Source organism: Spinacia oleracea, chromosome 4 (genome assembly GCF_020520425.1).
Source record: "Spinacia oleracea cultivar Varoflay chromosome 4, BTI_SOV_V1, whole genome shotgun sequence".
Taxonomy (NCBI): domain Eukaryota; kingdom Viridiplantae; phylum Streptophyta; class Magnoliopsida; order Caryophyllales; family Amaranthaceae; genus Spinacia; species Spinacia oleracea.
This window is the reverse complement of record NC_079490.1, coordinates 146,697,034-146,714,755: the sequence shown is the minus strand read 5'-3', so window position 1 is coordinate 146,714,755 and position 17,722 is coordinate 146,697,034. Positions and strand designations below refer to the sequence as shown.

Genomic DNA, 17,722 nt, shown 5'->3' with positions numbered 1-17,722 from the left:
TTTCTATGGTTGATGGAGTGGAAATGTTTATTAAAACGCGTCGTTTGCGACTTTAACCTTATCCATGCTTTGTTTAACGGATTTTTCATAAAATGCCTTGAGATTTAACGAAATTCACCAATAATCCACCAAATACTCCTAAATTTTAAGAATTTGTCAACTTCTTCGTTAATATTAAGGATATTTAAGGACTTTCAATGAATTTCTTAAAATTTTTGAAACTTGGTGGATATTTGGTGAAACCTCGTGGCATTTCATGAAAAAAAACCGTTTGTATAATGTGAGATAGGTTGGTCATGTTACTCCCTTTGTTTATAAGTGCAACCATTTCTTTTCATGGAGTTTAATTCACTTACCAACATAGAGTTGGCTCAAGTGGTAAGCAGCTTGATGTCGCTTAATTAAGGAAGGTTTCGGGTTCAAGCCTCGCCGTATGCAGAAACTCTTGTTGGGAGACTCACCCACCATAAGCAAGGTGTGCGACACGGGTCGGATCCGGATGTAGTCGGAGCTAAGCTCCGGTGAACCGGGTGTGCTATGCGTAAAAAAAAAAGTTTAATTCACTTATGCCCTGTTCTTTTGGGCTTAATTTCAATTCCATTCAGTTAAGTTCAGTTCAATTCAGTAGAAAAAAGCTCAGAAGAACAGGGTCTTATTCTTTCCGTTTTTTGTTAAATGCATCACTTGTCTTTTAATGATTTTTTAAAAAAAAATGTGTCACTTTTCTTCTTTTATTGACAAGAAAGAGAAAATTTCATTAGAATAAAGTCATATTGCATCTACACCTCCAAACTTTTCTCTACACAAGATCGATTATATATATCTAAAATATTAAAACAAATTTCTTCTTCAAAAAACCTAATTGTAAATATAATCAAGAACGTCTTTGAGATCATGGGAGGCATGTAGTCATGAACATGGGATGTGCGTTACTATAAAATTACCTTTCAATTTCAAATCGTCTTTCGGTTGGAAGCCTCCATAGTTAAATGAATCACTTATACAATTGATAACTTTATAATATACTCCGTATTTTTTTTTCTTTGGTGGTCTCCACTTAAATAAAAGCTACCATATCTAACATGTTATCAGTATCATGGTTTCCATTGTTGTTTTTCTTTAATAAATAAATTATTTACTTGCCCACTTGTATCATTTTAATAATAATTTTGCACTTATCTCATAAATCTAGTGCACTTGTAAGTGATACATTAAAAAAAATAGAGGGATCAGAGTACTTATTTTTTGATTTGTTTAATTCAACAAAAGAGTAATTTTTATTCACACATAGAGTGTAAAGAAATTAAAAGAAAATGTAGAGAAATTAACCTAATATAGAATATTATTTTTTTGGCAAAATAATCAACAAAAGAGTAAATTTTAATCAACAAAAATCGTTGGTCTTGTATTATTTTTCGCCCATTACACATAATTGTATATGGACTATATTAAAAAAGCGAATAAAAGTTATAGAAAAATAGGCAATACGCACTAGTAGAATAATGTGGAATTGTTGCGCGTGAAAAATGGTCATTTTCCGCGTTTTTTGGGCTGCTGCAACATTGGGGGCTGCAATTGAGAATCCTCATTTTCTGCGCTAAAAAGATGCAGCAAAGAAAAAGTCATTTGTTGCACTTTTAACAATAAAATGCGGCAAGTGAAAATGTCAATTGCAGCAACCTGCTCCAAACTTTAGACCCTACCCATACTCTATAGGACCGGTCAATAGGGTACGTGTAAGTGTTTTATAATTCTAGACCGTATAGGGTATAGGTACAAGTCAAAAAAGTAGGGTCCCGGTATTGCTAGACCCTACCCATTGTCATCCCTACTCACGACTCAACTCCTATAAATACTCTTTAATTTATTAATCAATAAAAAACATTACCAACATACACTTTTAAACCAACCAACACAAGTTGGTGGAGTTGGTAGGCAACTCACTTTGTGACTTGGAAGTCACAGGGTCGAGTCCATCAATTGCGAAATGTTTGGGAGTGACTCAAATGAAGACATGTGTAACTGAGCTGGCTAACATGTGATAGGTGTTGGTTTAGTAGGGTCCCTTATTCTCACCTAATACTAGTAATATCCGTTGACCATGTTATACTCCCTAATATTTGATTATTATCATTGAATTTTTCATCGATTTAAATACTCTGTATGTATTCCGTAATTAATAGAGTAATATAAATAATTAGTATAGTTTCAGGAAACACCTACTATCTCTGTTTCATAAAGATGTTTACAGTTACTATTTGCACAAAGATTAAGATAAAAGTAGAAAAGTTGGTTGAATATAATAGAATATGGATAAAGTAAGAGAAATATGTAAAAAGATGAGTGGTTATAAGAAAAAAAATGAATAAAATAAGAGAAAGCGAGTGGAAAATTCTAAATATTATGGGGTACGTAAGAAGAGTAAGGTAATAGTAAATTTTCATGTCCAAAAATAAAATAAAGCAAAGTGTAAAGAACATTATGAAACAGACTAAAATGGAAAGTGTAAATATCATTTTGAAACGGAGGTAGTAGTAAAACATTAAGGATAGTATATATATGTATTTTTCAAGGGACATCAAATAGCTTTATGTATTCCCTTGTAGAATAGAGATCAACATGAAACTGTTGCAGGGGGGCTTATCCTCAAATGCTTGATGTGTTAATGGAGGAAGATAGAAGATAGAGAAAGAGAGAAACATAATTCTTAAGAAAGTAAGAGAAGAGAGAATACATTAGATAGAAGAGAGAAGAGTAGGAAACTTTGTAAATTTTATTGATTGAGTAATACAATGACTGAATACATTGTATTTATATACTACACTAACATATCAAAGTAACAACTTATCTAATTAACTACTTAAGACAAACTGATTTCATAATTATGTCAAGTTAGCTCCCCTAACATTCCTCCCTCCTTATGAGAGACTTGCCCTCAAGTCTACGCCAAGATGAAAGTAGCCTAACTGACCTAACTAATCCAAAATAGTACACTAACCACTGCTAATTATCAACTGGAACATGCATTTTCCTAGCATCAAACATGTTGGAAAATGTAAAGGAGGTGGCTTAGGAAGTGGTCTGATAGAGTTGTCATGCAGTTAATCAACAATTGTTTTGCGAAATTGATCATTGAAACATCGAGTTGCTGTAACATATGATTTAGAAATCCCAACTTCTTCCTTGCTAGATTCCGGCAGGTTGGTTAGTTCATCTTTAAGAGGAATGCCATCAGAATCACTGCATGATAATTTCCCCTTCCCTTCATCTGTCATATAGGAAGTCAACCCCTTTTCAGCAAGTAGTTCATAATGAAATACTAAACATATATCGTCACTTTTGAATGTTTTCTCAAAGCTTGTATCCGAATATAGTGCAAAGGCTTTGTCTTCTTTAAGATCAACCAATATATGTCCAGCAACATATCCTCATGTGCTAAATTGACAAAACGATTATCCTTATCATACACCTTGCAGCCCCCATGCATTGTATTATCATATAGTTGTTGTTTAGACACTTTCCAGAAAATCCCTAAATCTTGCAACATACCTAAGCTTAGGAACTTAACAGAAAGATCACCAAACGTTTTGGTAACCATCTTCACCTCAACATTAGCTGAAACATACTCAGAATCCTGAAATCTGACAGACTATTTTGGCTTGATTTCGGTTGAGATCAGTAGGTTATTTTCAGTTGATGGTGATGGAAGAATTAGTTGTTTTGTGTTTGTAGACGAGGTGACAACTTCTACTAGAGAAGAATGTGATACAGGGGAACATTTCAATTGTTCTTCTACAAGCCCAACACATTCCACTACTTCCTCTTGCTCTTCATCCATCATGGATGCAACAACACATGAACTTGAATTCAAGTAACTACACGAATTATTAACTGAAAGAGTCTTGCATGACTGACTATCAACATTGGAAATTGGTTCATAACTAAAACCTCCAGACTTGGTTACTAGTAACCCATTATCATAACCATGAAATTATAACTTTGATTCAACTAATAATTCTTGTTTGGGTATATAACTATTACAGTCTTCCACTTTTATAGATGCATCATTTCTAAATTTTGCAGACACATCAAGAAAGAAGTATGTCCAATCAATGTAAGACTTCCTCCCAAACAAGTATGAATCAGACTATTTTTTAGCCTTATCAAACATGTTTTGAGAAGCTAATTCCACTTTAACACCATCTTCAAGAATATCATGAAGAGTGGAATTCTTGTTGCAATTCTTTATCCATGTCCTAGGATGAGACCCATAAAATTTTGGAAAACAGGGTTATACTCATGAGACCCGGTTGAATTGATCTCAAAAACAGTAGAAGATTGCACAGATTTACCACCTCTTCTTGATGTTGTTAATTCCTTCATCTCAACAAGAATTTGTAGAATCTTATCACATGTTTCTTCAATTTTCCCCATGATCTTGAATTGTAATTTAGATTTGCAGAAATTGGGTATATAGAATTGGACTCCAAATTCAGAAATTGAGTTTGTTTAAATGATCACTGTGAAGAGGAAACTATCATGGAAGTTTATTGTAACTGATTTTAGCTAAATTCATGTTGGATTTCTGCTTGACATTTTATCAAACACTTTGAATGCAAGAAAAATACTTTAAAAAACTAGGAAATCAAGTTGTAATAATGGCAGAAAAACGTGTAGAAGATTGAAAATTGAGCAATCAATCAGTTATACTTCTTGATTTCTTACCTTGATTTCTTCAACAATTTGTCCCGATTTCTAACCCCACTAATTCCCAGCTTCAAGAACTGCTGACTCCAATATCGAAGAATAGAACTACAATTCAATCGAATCACTCAATTTGCAGTAGGTTGGCTCTGATACCTTTCTCAACTACTTGATGTGTTAATGGAGGAAAATATAAGATAGAGAAAGAAAAAGAGAAAGAGAGAAACAAAATTCTTAAGAAAGAAAGAGAAGAGAAAAAACAATAGATAGAAGAGAGAAGAGTAGGAAACTTTGTAAATTTTATTGATTGAGTAATATAATGATGGATTACATTGTATTTATATACTACACTAACATATCAAAGTAACAACATATCTAACTACTTAAGGGTAACTGATTTCAGAATTATGTCAGGTTAGCTCACCTAACATTTCACCATGACCTCCTGCCTCATTTATTTTGACGGAATAATATTTTAAACGAGGAATATTTTCATGTAAAACAATTTTTAAAGAAAGCACAATTGTTTACAATTTCTTGCTTAGCTTGTCAAATCTTGTACAAGTAATCTTGCTTAGCTTGTGTTTGCATCAACCTATGTGTACTTTTATCTCTGGGGGAGGAGCCCGGGCCTGTTTTCTTGGTTCTGCGCTTTAGGTTGAGTTGATGGCTTGTCATTTGGGCCTTCATATGGTGATTCGTTGAGGTTTCACTAAAGTTCTTAACTTCTTATTTATTCAGATTCTTCTAATCTAGTGTTGTTCCTTGTTAGTTGTTACATTGGAATCTTCTCCCTGATCCAATTTTGGTGACTTAACCTCTCTCCAATTGCGGAATCTCCTGGCCTTATTCGAATATTTTGCGGTTTCCGGTCCAACTCATGACTTGGGCTCATCGGAGGGAGCTTCTTTGTTATAATTTTTAGTTCTTGCTTCTTGTCTTTTTTCTTGTTGTCTGTTGACCCATGAGTAATTGAAATATGCTAGAAAAATTCCAAATACGGGAAACATAAGGTTTAGACATACTCGGCAGAATTCATGGATAACCTCGTAAAAAAATGAGCAAAATCACGCTAAAAATGAAGCAAACAACGTTTATTTTCAAATGTAATGTAAGAAGCAACAAAGTAATGTTAGGTAGTGTTTGGATATCATACTTTGATTTCAAATGTTTCATTTTAAATCTAGAAATTCAAATTCCAACTTTCAAATCCAAATTATATGTTTGGGAAATATAAGAATTCAATTCTGGTATTTCAAATTCTACCATGTTTGGAGGTTAACTGGAATTTTAATTATCTAATTAATGGAAAGTAGAAGGGGAAAAAAACATCAATTGCAACTCAAACATAAACAACAATCTATCAACAAAGTAATTTCATCCAATCTCATCAGAAAACAAAAATTACCAAAACATCATGCAAATATAATGCAATAACCAGTTCTAACCTAGATTCAAAGAGAAATTCTTACTCAAATTTTGTGTCTCTTCATTCGAATTAAAAGATCTCATTCACTTTAATTTCCAGAAACTAATTTTCTTTTTCCTTTAATTTACTGTAACTTCTAGCCATCAATCAATTCAACACCTAAAATTCCCCCAAACCAAAAATCAAACAATTTCCTCCAATCTGTAAATTTTATCAATTGCCTTCAATCTGATTTTTCTTCCAGCTTGCTTCTCCTTCAATCTGATTTTATCAATTGCCTTCAATCTGATTTTATCAATCGCCTTCAATCTGATCTTTCTTCCAATTTCCTCAAATCTATAAATTTTATCAATTGAAAATCTTGAGAAGAAGAAACGGCGACCTCAACTGGTGGTTGAGGCGGTGGAGGAGAGAGATCGAGTGTGTTTGGGAGAGGAGAGAGAAAATCGTGTTTGGTTGAGGCGGTGGTAGTTTTTACAACGGCAAAGAGTGGGTGGCGCCGGTCGTTGCCGGTCGCACTCGATGCATGAATATGACAGAGGAGAGAGCGAATTGAAAGAAAGAGATCAAGAGATAGAGATGGAGGTGGAGGTGGAGGTAGTTGTGGTGGTGGAGACGGTGAGGTTTAATTTGTTGGTGGAGGGAGAGCCGGAGAGGGTTTGGGAGAGGAGGGAGAAAGTGAGTTACATTGTGGGAAGGGGAATAACACAAATAAAAGTGGGCTGAGGCTGCTAAAAGAATTTCAAATACCAGCAAAAATTGTGTCATTTCAAATTACACAAATATGGGCCTGTAACATTAGTTAAAGGATTTGGGCCAAATTCAGCATTTCAAATTCTTGGTTTGCCAAACACAGAATTTGTCCAATTCCAGGATTTCAAATGAAATCCTTGAATCCAAACACAGCATTATGTTATTCCACTAATCGAGCACGACGTGATATCCCTTCAGTTATATCTTTGGCATCAGTGTAATTCCCAGACTTGATATGGTAGAAAGTAATGTAAAATAATCTAAGAAATCGAGTAATGCGGAGAATGATAGATTTCCTCATCAAAGCGATGACAGTAGAACATACTACGCAGATGAAGACAGCCAACCAGAGAGTCTTGTGAGATAAGGCCACATAAATCCCAGTCATAAAAGCCACCAAAGTCGCATTAAAGGATATTAAGAGAAGTGAGATGGAGAGATCCAGTAGAAGGAAAGAATCAGCAGTTTTTCCGGTTGACATGACCCACAGAAGAGAGAATAATACAGCCATTGATCCACACAATGCACACGTGTTGGAAATTATAAACACCTGAAATGCCGCTTTTCTAAGAAGAATCGGGGTGCCACCATCATCATATCCACCGGGTACTTGATACGCAGCTGCAAATGTTAGAGTTGCCAACAGTGCTGCAACCACTGATAAGGTGTTGGCCATTTCTTTTATTTGCGTCTTGCGTATCCCATGCGTACTCCGAACAAATGTCATTTCAAACCTTCCTTTTTTCTCTAAAAGTCGGAGAACCTGTCATGAAAACAATTATTCTATTCAGTCATGAAAACAAATATTCTATTCAGTCATGAAATACAAGAAGAATATTCAGGCCTTAATCCCCAATTGTGGTGTCGGCTACATGAAACCAAGATTGTATCTCCTACAGGCCTATGCTCGGCAATAATTATTCTTGGAATGTTCTACTGGTTTTGTGGTATGATTTATTAAACGGGTGGAAACAAAATGTGTTTCTAAAGTCAAATATTGCATATATCATTAAGGTGCACCAACTGAGATTTTGCATCTAACCCATCATTGAAGGATGTATTTTACTGACGTACTTATCTAGTTAATACACCCCGCTCCAAGTCCCAAACCACACACCACCTAGGGGTGGGCAAATAATCAGGGTACCCGGAATCAAAACCGAAACCCGCACTTCAAGATTGGTGAACCTGTTGCAACAGTTTTAGTTCCCATTTTTTTTGGAACTAGAACCTATTGGGTACCCTATCAACACCCGTTTCCAATACCGGATACCCGGAACTTCGAACCGAAACTGGAACCGGACAGAAATGTTATTTCCGCCCAAATCATAAAAAATATATTTTTTTAAATAAATTGGCAACAATTTATTCAAGTTCATCAAATGACAGGGTTTATTCACTTTTCTTGTTATTGTAACTTTTTAAACATTCCTTAAAATGTTTATATAATAACATCGGTTAGTTGTTCGAGTTTTTTGTGTGTGTTGGTTTTCTTTGGCTGGTGGTTTTTGAGGGTTTGGGTGGTGGTTTCTGATGAGACAACTGAATTCTGTTTAATAAGCGAAACATGTTTTGCCGGCAAAGTTAGTTAAACTGGTTCCCATTTTTTTAGCATATTTTTGCTCTGTTTTAATAGCTCATCTTCATTCTTCAATGATTTAGTTGACTTTGAGATGTATAAATATGAGTTAATTCTCATTGTAAACATTTATTTAGAAAATCAATCAAAATCTTGGTCTCTTCTCTCTAGTTCCCTCACTCTCTATTCTGATTTCTATCTCTCTCTCTCCTATTTCTATCATAATATTGAGTGTTATTAGCACTGCATCAGTTTCTAGGGTTGGGTGGTGGTTGGGTTGTGCTGGTCAGAGGGTTGTAGATGGTCGGGGTGGTGGTCAGATTTGGTCGATATGGGTGTTAAGCGGAAATAGTTAGTAATTTTAGGATTAAGGTTAACAATCAATCATTAAATTGTTCGGTTATCTGTTATGTTCTCCATTTAAAACATCAATAAAGGCACGTAATGATATATTCAATACCCCAAAAAATCAAAACCACGAGCTCACCATGTAGAATTTCCCATTATTCTATTACGGTCATGAAATGTATGGCAAATTGTATTCAAAGCAAATTCAAAGTGACCCAACTTAAATCACGAGTTCTATTTCTGGGTGTAAAATTGAGACATACCTCATCTGGGGCATCATCATGTAATGCAAGCAAATCTAAGACGTTTTGACCTTCATTATTACGCTTTACTACCAGTCCCATTGTGTCATCCTCATCAGTTTCCATGAATCTTTGTGCAATAAACTTTGCATTGAATGAGTTTCCCTCCTTTATGGCAAAAAGCAAAGGTGTATTCCCGTCAAAATCCACCGCATTTCGGAGGAAATCTACTTCTGGAATCCTAAAAAATGGTTTGGCCATTCCTGCATACGCCAACTTTTCATCGAGACTTTCATCAACTTCAAAGCCAGTAAAATGCAAGAGGTGCAAGAATGAACGTCCATTAAGATCTCGAAGTTGTATTGACTGAGGGTAATACTTAAGAATGATGAGTGCTACGAGAAGACGACCAGTCTTGGCTGCTCTTAGCAAAGGAGTTAGACCTTCTTTATCCCTCGTGTACGCAGCGGAGCCATTCTGGGAGAGTAACATCTCCAATGTATCTATCTTATCCTCACCTGCATTTGTTAAATGCACATTTGGAGTAAGTATAGTGTTTCCCTAAAAAAAAAACGCTTGTAAGGAATAGAAAATGTAATTCATTAGTGTTTTGTCCAAAGTAACTTATTAGAGGTCTTTCTCTTCACCTTAGTTTACTTATTTCAGAAAAGTTCAAAGTCCATTTTGTGTGAAAAAGTCTAATTCCAGAATGCCATATAAGTGTAAGAATATACTTCTGTTGGTTTATGAGAATCAATATAAAAAAGGGGTTTAAATAGGTAAAACCGCACAAATACTACGAAATATATAAGTGCAAGAACATGCTCTTACCAGCGTCATATAAGCCATGTCTAGCAAATACATGAAGAGGAGTCTCCCCAGCATCATTGACAGATAGAATCATTTCGGGACCAGTGAGTAAAAGAGCTTCACAGCTCTCACAACTTAAAATTGATTGCATTGCCTCATGTAGTGGGGTGTTGCCTTTTGAATTTTTCACTCTCCAGGGGGGCATAAAAGGTTCACGGTAAGATTCTTGGAATTTTTTTACGCAGTGATCTTCGACACATGCGAGTAGGTGTTTGAAATCACCCTCATAGAACATGGAAGCAATGTGTAATGGGGTATTACCATTACAATCTACCTCAAAAATTAAGTCTGGATAGCGTTTTATTGCTTCCTCCACAAAGGCCTCCTGGCCATGTTGAATGGCTATGTGGAGAATATTACTTCCATCAGGCGCTTGAGAAAGAAATGCACTGTCATTGACTGCACCACTAATCGGATCCATATCTGAACACCAGTAAAATAAACCCACTTTTCCGTTTACTGCACCCCTGTAAACCTCTGCTGACATCATCTTTATACTGCGGGCTGCCTCTTTAAGTTTCCTTTGAGCAAGGAACCCGAGGTCTTTCAACTCGTTCTGTATACACAAGAAACTACATAAATGTACATAAAATCGCACTACTCCTTACAAGCAGTGAAGAACCTTGATACCTATCAGTTTGTCTAAAAGAGTGCATAATTGAGGAAATAATTTTTGAGCTAGAGCTAAATGCGGTTATGCCTTATACGGTATACAATAATAAATGGCGGAATGTTCCTTCAAAAAAAAAGACAGAATTGAGTTAACTTATGTAAGTTTTATCCCAATGTCTAATAATGCAACTTTATCCTCTAACATGTTGTTTTCTTCAAAATTTTCCATTACACTATACTGCCCTCTAAAGAAGTAAAGGAATTAATTGAAGAAAAAACGGTATTCGGGAGATGGGAATGGACATCCATTACCATGGAACAAATCTTACTTTAGACATTAATTACCATTTAGGCATTTACCCAACAAGCTATTAGTTTAATACCACACTCAGACAATTTTCCTTGACATTCAGCTGCTATTTTCAGATAAAACTTGGCAGTATCTATAAATAAAAATCACAAAGTGATTAGACGATATGCATACCGCACCAGGAATATCGGCAGCTAGTGCTGCCAAAAGATCTAAAACAGAGTGGCCCATGTTATTTGTAATGGTTAACTCGGTCCTCACTTGCGCTTCAATACAACATAGCAAAAGAAATTTTGCTGCAGCGAAGTTTCTTTCTATTAAGGCAAAATGCAATGGTGTGTTTCCATCACAATCCTGAGCACTCCTTAGGTCTTTTGTCAGAAGGGGCAGAATGCTTTCGAAAGCATAGAACATGTCATTTGTGGCATCAATTTCAGCATTAGATACAACCCTTAGATGGTGCAAGAAAATCCTACCATAAGGATCCCTAAATTTTATAGATGCAGGGCAAAGCATGACTAAATGATAAGCCACTAGAAAGCGTCCACAGTAAGCAGCCCTCAATAAAGGGGTGAACCCATCTGCGTCCCGTGTGTAAGCAATTAGACTGCCATTTTGACCCATGAGCAGATCAATTAGGTTCTCTAGCTTGTCCATTGCTGCATTTCTCACAAAGCAAAAAGAACATATTAGATGTATTCTAACCAAATAATTAATTGGTGGAGATTATGACGAAGTATATATACGCTGTCATTTATGACAGTAAGTGCATTGGACGTTATAGGATAATAATAGACTAGTAGTAAAGCAATTGTTCAGAAAATCAGGGAAATCTTTCACTGTAAGTAGCTATAAAGTAAGGTCATTTGAAGAGGTGAAAAGGACCAGAAACTTACTGGTATAAGCGCCATATCTTGCCAAAATGTGGAGGGGAGTTTCGCCAGTTCTGTTTGGCAATAAAAACAATTTAGGATCCACATGCAGCAAAGCTATGGCTGCGTCATAATTACTCGAGCATATTGCTTCATGAAGTGGCATGTTTCCTTTGGAATTCTTTTGTCTCCAAGGCAAGGCATGAACCAGCTTACCCCCTGCTTGTTCCTTGAACTTGTCAATGGTCTCCTTAGTGAGTCGCAACAATGTTGTTGCAACAAGGTGATTGCTCTTGAGCCTAGAAGCACAGTGGAGAGGAGTTTCACCACTACAGTCAGTTGTAAGAACAAGAGTTGGAAAATGTTTTACGGCTTCCTCTATGAACTTCAGGTGGCCAGAATTGGCAGCTAAATGAAGGATGCTAGATCCTTCAAGAGTTTGACTCAGAAAATAATCATCATCATATTTGATTTCACCACTCTCTACATCTCGTCCTCCTTTTTTCTTGAACAAACTCACATCCTCCTCTAATGCTGCTTGCAGGAGCTCTATGTCCATTCCTTTTCTTGTCGATTTCTCTGTCACTCTCAGTTCCTCCATTTGTATGGGGAAATCTGGGAGTGACTCGATGATGGTTAATGCCGAGTCACCATTTTTGTTCAAGATTGTAAAATCAGCCAAGCATTCCATTAAGACTTTAGCCAAGACAAAAGCTTGGCAGCCGAGCGCTGCATGAGCAGGTGTATTCCCATGACAGTCCTTCCTGTCCTTGAGAGCATTGATTTCGGGGATGCTGAGCAACTCCTTGACCTCCTTGTATGATCTGACGGATGGGAAGTCAACAGCTTCCATCTCCCATGTATTTACTTTTAGCATCAGATTTTTCAAAAGATGTAGTACAGTTCTACCTTCAGGGTCACAGATCTCAGCAGACTGAGGGCAATGTGAGACTATAAGCTGTACAGCCAGAACGCACCCCTGCTGAGCAGCTATCAGCAAAGGTGTTTGCCCATTCACATCACGAATGCAGAGTGTGGGTGTGTATTTCAGAAGTTCTAATAGGACACCTTTTTTTTTGGCCCCAATCCCGTCACCTTGAGCCATGTGCAATCCTTGCAAGTTCAGCACTCCTTCCTCCAATAACACATTAGGTATAGGGTGTGTACCTTCCAAAAACCACAAACACCACGTGCCTTAGGTTCAATTTTCTGACTTTTGATGGTAAAGATGATGTTTGGCATTAGAAAAGTTCATATCATTTAAAGTGCTTGTACAATAGTATTTATATTTTAATTAAAGCATTGATGATTATTTTGGGTGATTCAATTTTCTATAGAATGGGCCGATTACAGGTAATAATCATTTAAGCTTGTTTGTTAAATGAACCATACTTGAACAATTCATGTTCAACTTCTTAATGTTCATGAACAACTCCTTTAAGTTTATTTGCAGGCTTGCTCATCTCCAGTTATAACTCGTTTGAAATTCGTTCAATCTCGAAAAAATCTCGATAGTATAAAATATGGACTAGACTCCTTTGCAGATGTGGCTGAGGTGGAGGAAGCTATTGGTGGGAATGACGGAAACCATTAGGATGGAACTAAAGGTGGTGGCATGGAAATGGCTACGATAGGAAGGGAGTTGTGTTTTGGAGGGGGCCTACGGCTATATTATTTACACCAAATCGCTGGAACCCCTTGAAATAAATTGTAGTATAAGAAAATAAGACTAAATTAGATTAGATTAGATTTCTGGGAGAAAGATTTAGTTTGGTATATCAGATAAGTAACTGATAAGATTCTGAAATTTATTGTACACTAGTTTTACAACACGTTCAGTGCATTAGAATTTTTTTGTTTAAGATTTCCTTTGTTGTAATCCGAATAACTGAAGTACGATGAACATGTCTTAATTGCAAACTTTATACTATTAATAATGTAATGAAATTCAGATGACGAAGATCTTGAATGCATGTGTATACAATACATTTTAGAAAAATAATCATAGGTCAAATATTTATGTACATCTTAGAAAAGACAAGTCTATATATTGTAGATTTTATTAGTAGGAAATCTTAAGTTTCAAAACCAGTATTTCCGATTCTACCGGAAAAAAATTAAAAATAATAAATAATAAATAAAACTAGTATTTCCGTTATCTTGGTAGAGTTATTTAGTGTGTTCGGGAATTCGATTAGATAACATATCTATGGATAATTAAAACTATGGAATATGTGGAAAAACAAAACTATGTAAATTAATACTCCCTCCGTACAAAATCGGCCGTATTTAATTAAAAGATACACTTCCTATAAAAGAAACACTTCCCATAATTGGCCGTATTTAATTAAAAGATACACTTCCCATAATCGGCCGTATTTAATTAAAAGATACATTTCCTATTTTTGGCATGTAATGGTCACCACTTCTAATTATATTAATCATTCTCTCCCTCTTGTGGTCACCACTCACATCTTCTTTTCACGATATTAAATAATTCACCCCTATCAATAAATAATAACTCAATACCCCACTTTCATCTAACTTTACTAAATTCAACTCACCCTCCTAAAATTACGTGCCGATCAAACTGTATTTTTTAATTAAATACGGAGGGAATAGTTTACACCTTCTTTGATTATTTAATCAGTTAGTAAACTACTGAAAAGTAAAGAATTTACCTACTTTTCCATTGTTTGGTAAGTTTAATGAGGAAAAGTATTGAAATTAATAAGAGAACTTCAGATTTTCATAGTTTTCTACAGTCTTTGCCTTGATCTTCCATTGACTTTGAAAGAAAAACCTATGCAAAATTAAATGACTCAATTATAACTATAAAGATTTCCACATATTTCCACAGATTTACTTTTCTATTGTTTTTTCTCCCAATAAACAAAAATTCATATAAATCCACGCTTTTACTTAGTTTTCCTCCAAAGTTGAATTACCAAAAACAGTGTTAGTTTAATTCAACTTTTGTCACTTAAACTCAATAAATCTACACGTTATGAGTTAGTTCGTGGATGTACTTCGTCTCCATATAGTAGAGTTAGTTTTATTATGTCTGGTTGTTTGCTCCCCTTTGTTGGGTTACTATAATATTGGTTTGTTGAGAAAGATTTGTGCGAATCGCAACAGATATCAATTTTTTAAATACACTTAGGCTCTCTTTGGTTAACTTGTCCAAACTTATTTTTGCTGAAAAAACTTACTTTTGCCGAAAAGAACTTAATTTTGAGTTAAAGTTGTGTGAAAATAACTTATTTTTGTTGAACTAGTATGAGCTAATCTGAACTTATTTAAGTTGAAACAAAAACTCTTAGATGAATCAACTGAAAATCACGCAGCTACAACAAATTGTTAGACCCCCTCTCCTATAAGGTTGCATAAGGGAGATATTCGACATAACAAGATCTACTCAATTTTCTTAGTTTAGATGAAGTTTATTTGATTCAATTTGTTATGTATTTGTTAGATTTAGATTTCTCTTGTATATGGCGTATAACTCTTTATTCAAGAATTCATTTAACTTATATATATATATATATATATATATATATATATATAGAAAATATTAGAAGAAATTTTAGATTTCTGAGATAGAGTAGGGATAATGTTAATAATATTGATTGATAATGATAGTTATATTATGTTTTAAGATGATGATGACAACAACAAAATCCAATTTGACTCAAATCAATACTAACCAAAAGCCACAAAATGGAACTTTACCATGAGTGGACCTAAAAGCAAAAAGGACCTGAACTGACTCGACCCAAACCCTATCCGAACTAACTCTACCTAATACGATATGCACCATGCCACCATCTATGTTGGCGTAAGGATTCTTTAACCTCCAAAATCTAAAACTTGATTATCATATCTTAAAAACAATACAGCTAGCTACTACAGATGCACCATCAGATTAGCATGAATATGATTGTGTCAACCCATAAAATAACAAATTGCATATACTATGTATGATCAAATAGGTAGTGACAGGAGAAAAAAAACAAAATCTAAAGTAGTAATAGCAAATTTACCAGCGCAATATCTGAGGAAAATGTGTAGAGGACTTTCCTGTGAATTATTGACCAATGAAAGCACGTTGACCGAACCCACTTTTAGTAGATCCATAGCTACATTCAACTTGTTACTGCTTAATGCCAAGTGAAGAGGTGTATCACCTTGTGAGTTCTTGGCCATCCAAAACCAATCTTCCTCGGCTTCGCTTTGCTCTTTGGTTGCACAACCACTGTACGAAATGAGTACATCCACCGTATTCTTATTTCCCTTCCTCGCTGCAACATGAAGAGAGGTGTCCTCATTGATATTCTTTTTTGAGATGAGCTGTGGGAATATATTGAGAGCCTTCTCTATGAACTTATATTGGTCATATTCAGCAGCAACATGAATTATATTGTTTTTAACCGGTGTTATTTGATCTGTAAAATATGAGTGACCATACCTAGAAATGTTTCTCTCACTCAAGACCCTGAGGTCTCCACTTACAGCTGCTCTGAATAACGCCTCTTCCATTAACGTAGTTGGTATTCTCATTACGAGTTAGATCACCTTCCCTCGACTCCTCTGAGGCTAGAATAAGGGATATTATGATCTTATCAAATTTTCACTGAATTAGTGAATTGGTTGATTCTATGGGATAAACTCTACTCTTAATTCTTATTATGTCCAACATTTCCTTTGAAATCTTTTTTTTTTTGCCAAGTCTTTTCATTAAGCTCTTTTTTTTCAGTCACTTGGTTAACAAGTTCAGCGCACGTTATGCTGCGTGCCTGCGTGTAACTGGTAAGTGATAGAAATTGAAACATTCTTCAGAATATCCAAATTCTATATGCATCCATTGTACATTTGTACTACAATATTCACCTATGGCTATATAATTTTATGGAAATACAAAGGAATATACCTCTCACACACATATTTCAGCATACTGCTCAGATTAAGGATTCATTGTAGTGGTTCCTAAAAATTAATAGCAATAAATTAGTAGTGTATTTTTAATTATTGATATCGACATGTCTTCATCCCACCCTTCATGACTTGGCTAATTAACTGAAACCCCTCTTTAAAACTCTATCCATAATCAATTGAGTCGAAAATTATTGCTGCCTAGAATACAAGATTAGGCAATTAAATTGCTAATTTACGAATAGAAATGTCTGTAATTGTTCAAAGACAAATGAAGAAATCCAGAAGTTATAGGACATTACGAGAATGTGTCCAGAATTAGTTACCTCTACTTTGGTCATAACGTCGAGCTGCTAAAACGCTTTACTGGAATAACCATTGAGGGCCGAATATGGAAAACGGAGTTCCGAAATTGGAACTTCAGTCGCCATAAGAGATCGCCAAAAAGCTTGTTGTTGAAGTGGTTATTAACAAAATTCATGGAGTTCTGATATGAAATTAGGGTATTCAGATACATTATCGTGAATCGATTAAGCTTGATGCGGGGGGGACAAGAGAGGATGAATTGGAAATTTGATTACTTTTACTGCACAGGGAAAGGTGTTAGGGGAGTAACTTGATACTCCCTCTGTTCCTTTATATTCTTCCCGTTTGAAAAATGGTATGGAAATTAAGAAAATTGAATCTTGTAATGATTGGGTATTAGAGCCACTACTGATTTCAATTGATCAGACACAGATTATTGATAATCTCCTATTATCCTGGGCATAGCAATCTTGAAGGTTAAAGTTCACTCGCTTGAGATTGGGTAATTTCTATCGAATCTAGGTTGAAAATCAGGAAGAAAATCACATGATTGTTTGCTTAATCTTACAATTTGTAGTCCTGAACCTTCGAACACGATTCTTGGAGAAATTATTCTTTGCACATAACCCGTTTTCTGACCTTTTTCCAATCAAATTCGAACCAAAATCTTGAAGGTGTTTGTTCTATCACATTACAAAATGGGGGTTGACGATTTTTACAACAATCTTCAACAAGAAGAACCAATCATTCCACAACTTGAAGCTG

The 17,722-nt window shown here is 35.3% G+C and overlaps 1 protein-coding gene across 3 annotated transcripts; it reads right to left on the bottom strand.

The window, feature by feature from the left end:
- Positions 1-4,846: 4,846 nt before the first annotated feature.
- On the bottom strand, positions 4,847-17,262 carry LOC110787719 (uncharacterized). 3 transcript variants are annotated; one of them, XR_008919437.1, is made up of 9 exons: positions 16,978-17,262; positions 16,188-16,315; positions 15,763-16,020; positions 11,744-12,886; positions 11,022-11,506; positions 9,887-10,481; positions 9,077-9,573; positions 6,177-7,649; positions 4,847-5,686 (listed from the first exon to the last, which is right to left on the bottom strand). XR_008919437.1 is itself a non-coding variant. In XM_021992359.2 (7 exons), the coding sequence occupies exons 2-7, from the start codon at positions 15,923-15,925 to the stop codon at positions 7,047-7,049; spliced, it is 3,486 nt and encodes a 1,161-aa protein (XP_021848051.1). In that variant the 5' UTR covers positions 15,926-16,020; positions 16,978-17,262; the 3' UTR covers positions 6,056-7,046. The 3 variants fall into 3 exon arrangements, 1 of the variants encoding a protein (XP_021848051.1); XR_008919436.1 differs by lacking the exon at positions 16,188-16,315; XM_021992359.2 differs by lacking the exons at positions 4,847-5,686; positions 16,188-16,315 and having other exon boundaries at positions 6,056-7,649.
- Positions 17,263-17,722: the final 460 nt, after the last annotated feature.

Coding starts and splice junctions, on each gene's coding strand:
- LOC110787719 (XM_021992359.2), bottom strand. CDS start 15,925: ATGGCCAAGAACTCACAAGGTGATACACCTCTTCACTTGGCATTAAGC. Junction 11,507..11,743: donor AAGATATGGCGCTTATACCA/GTAAGTTTCTGG, acceptor TGAGAAATGCAG/CAATGGACAAGCTAGAGAAC. Junction 9,574..9,886: donor ACATGGCTTATATGACGCTG/GTAAGAGCATGT, acceptor TAACAAATGCAG/GTGAGGATAAGATAGATACA.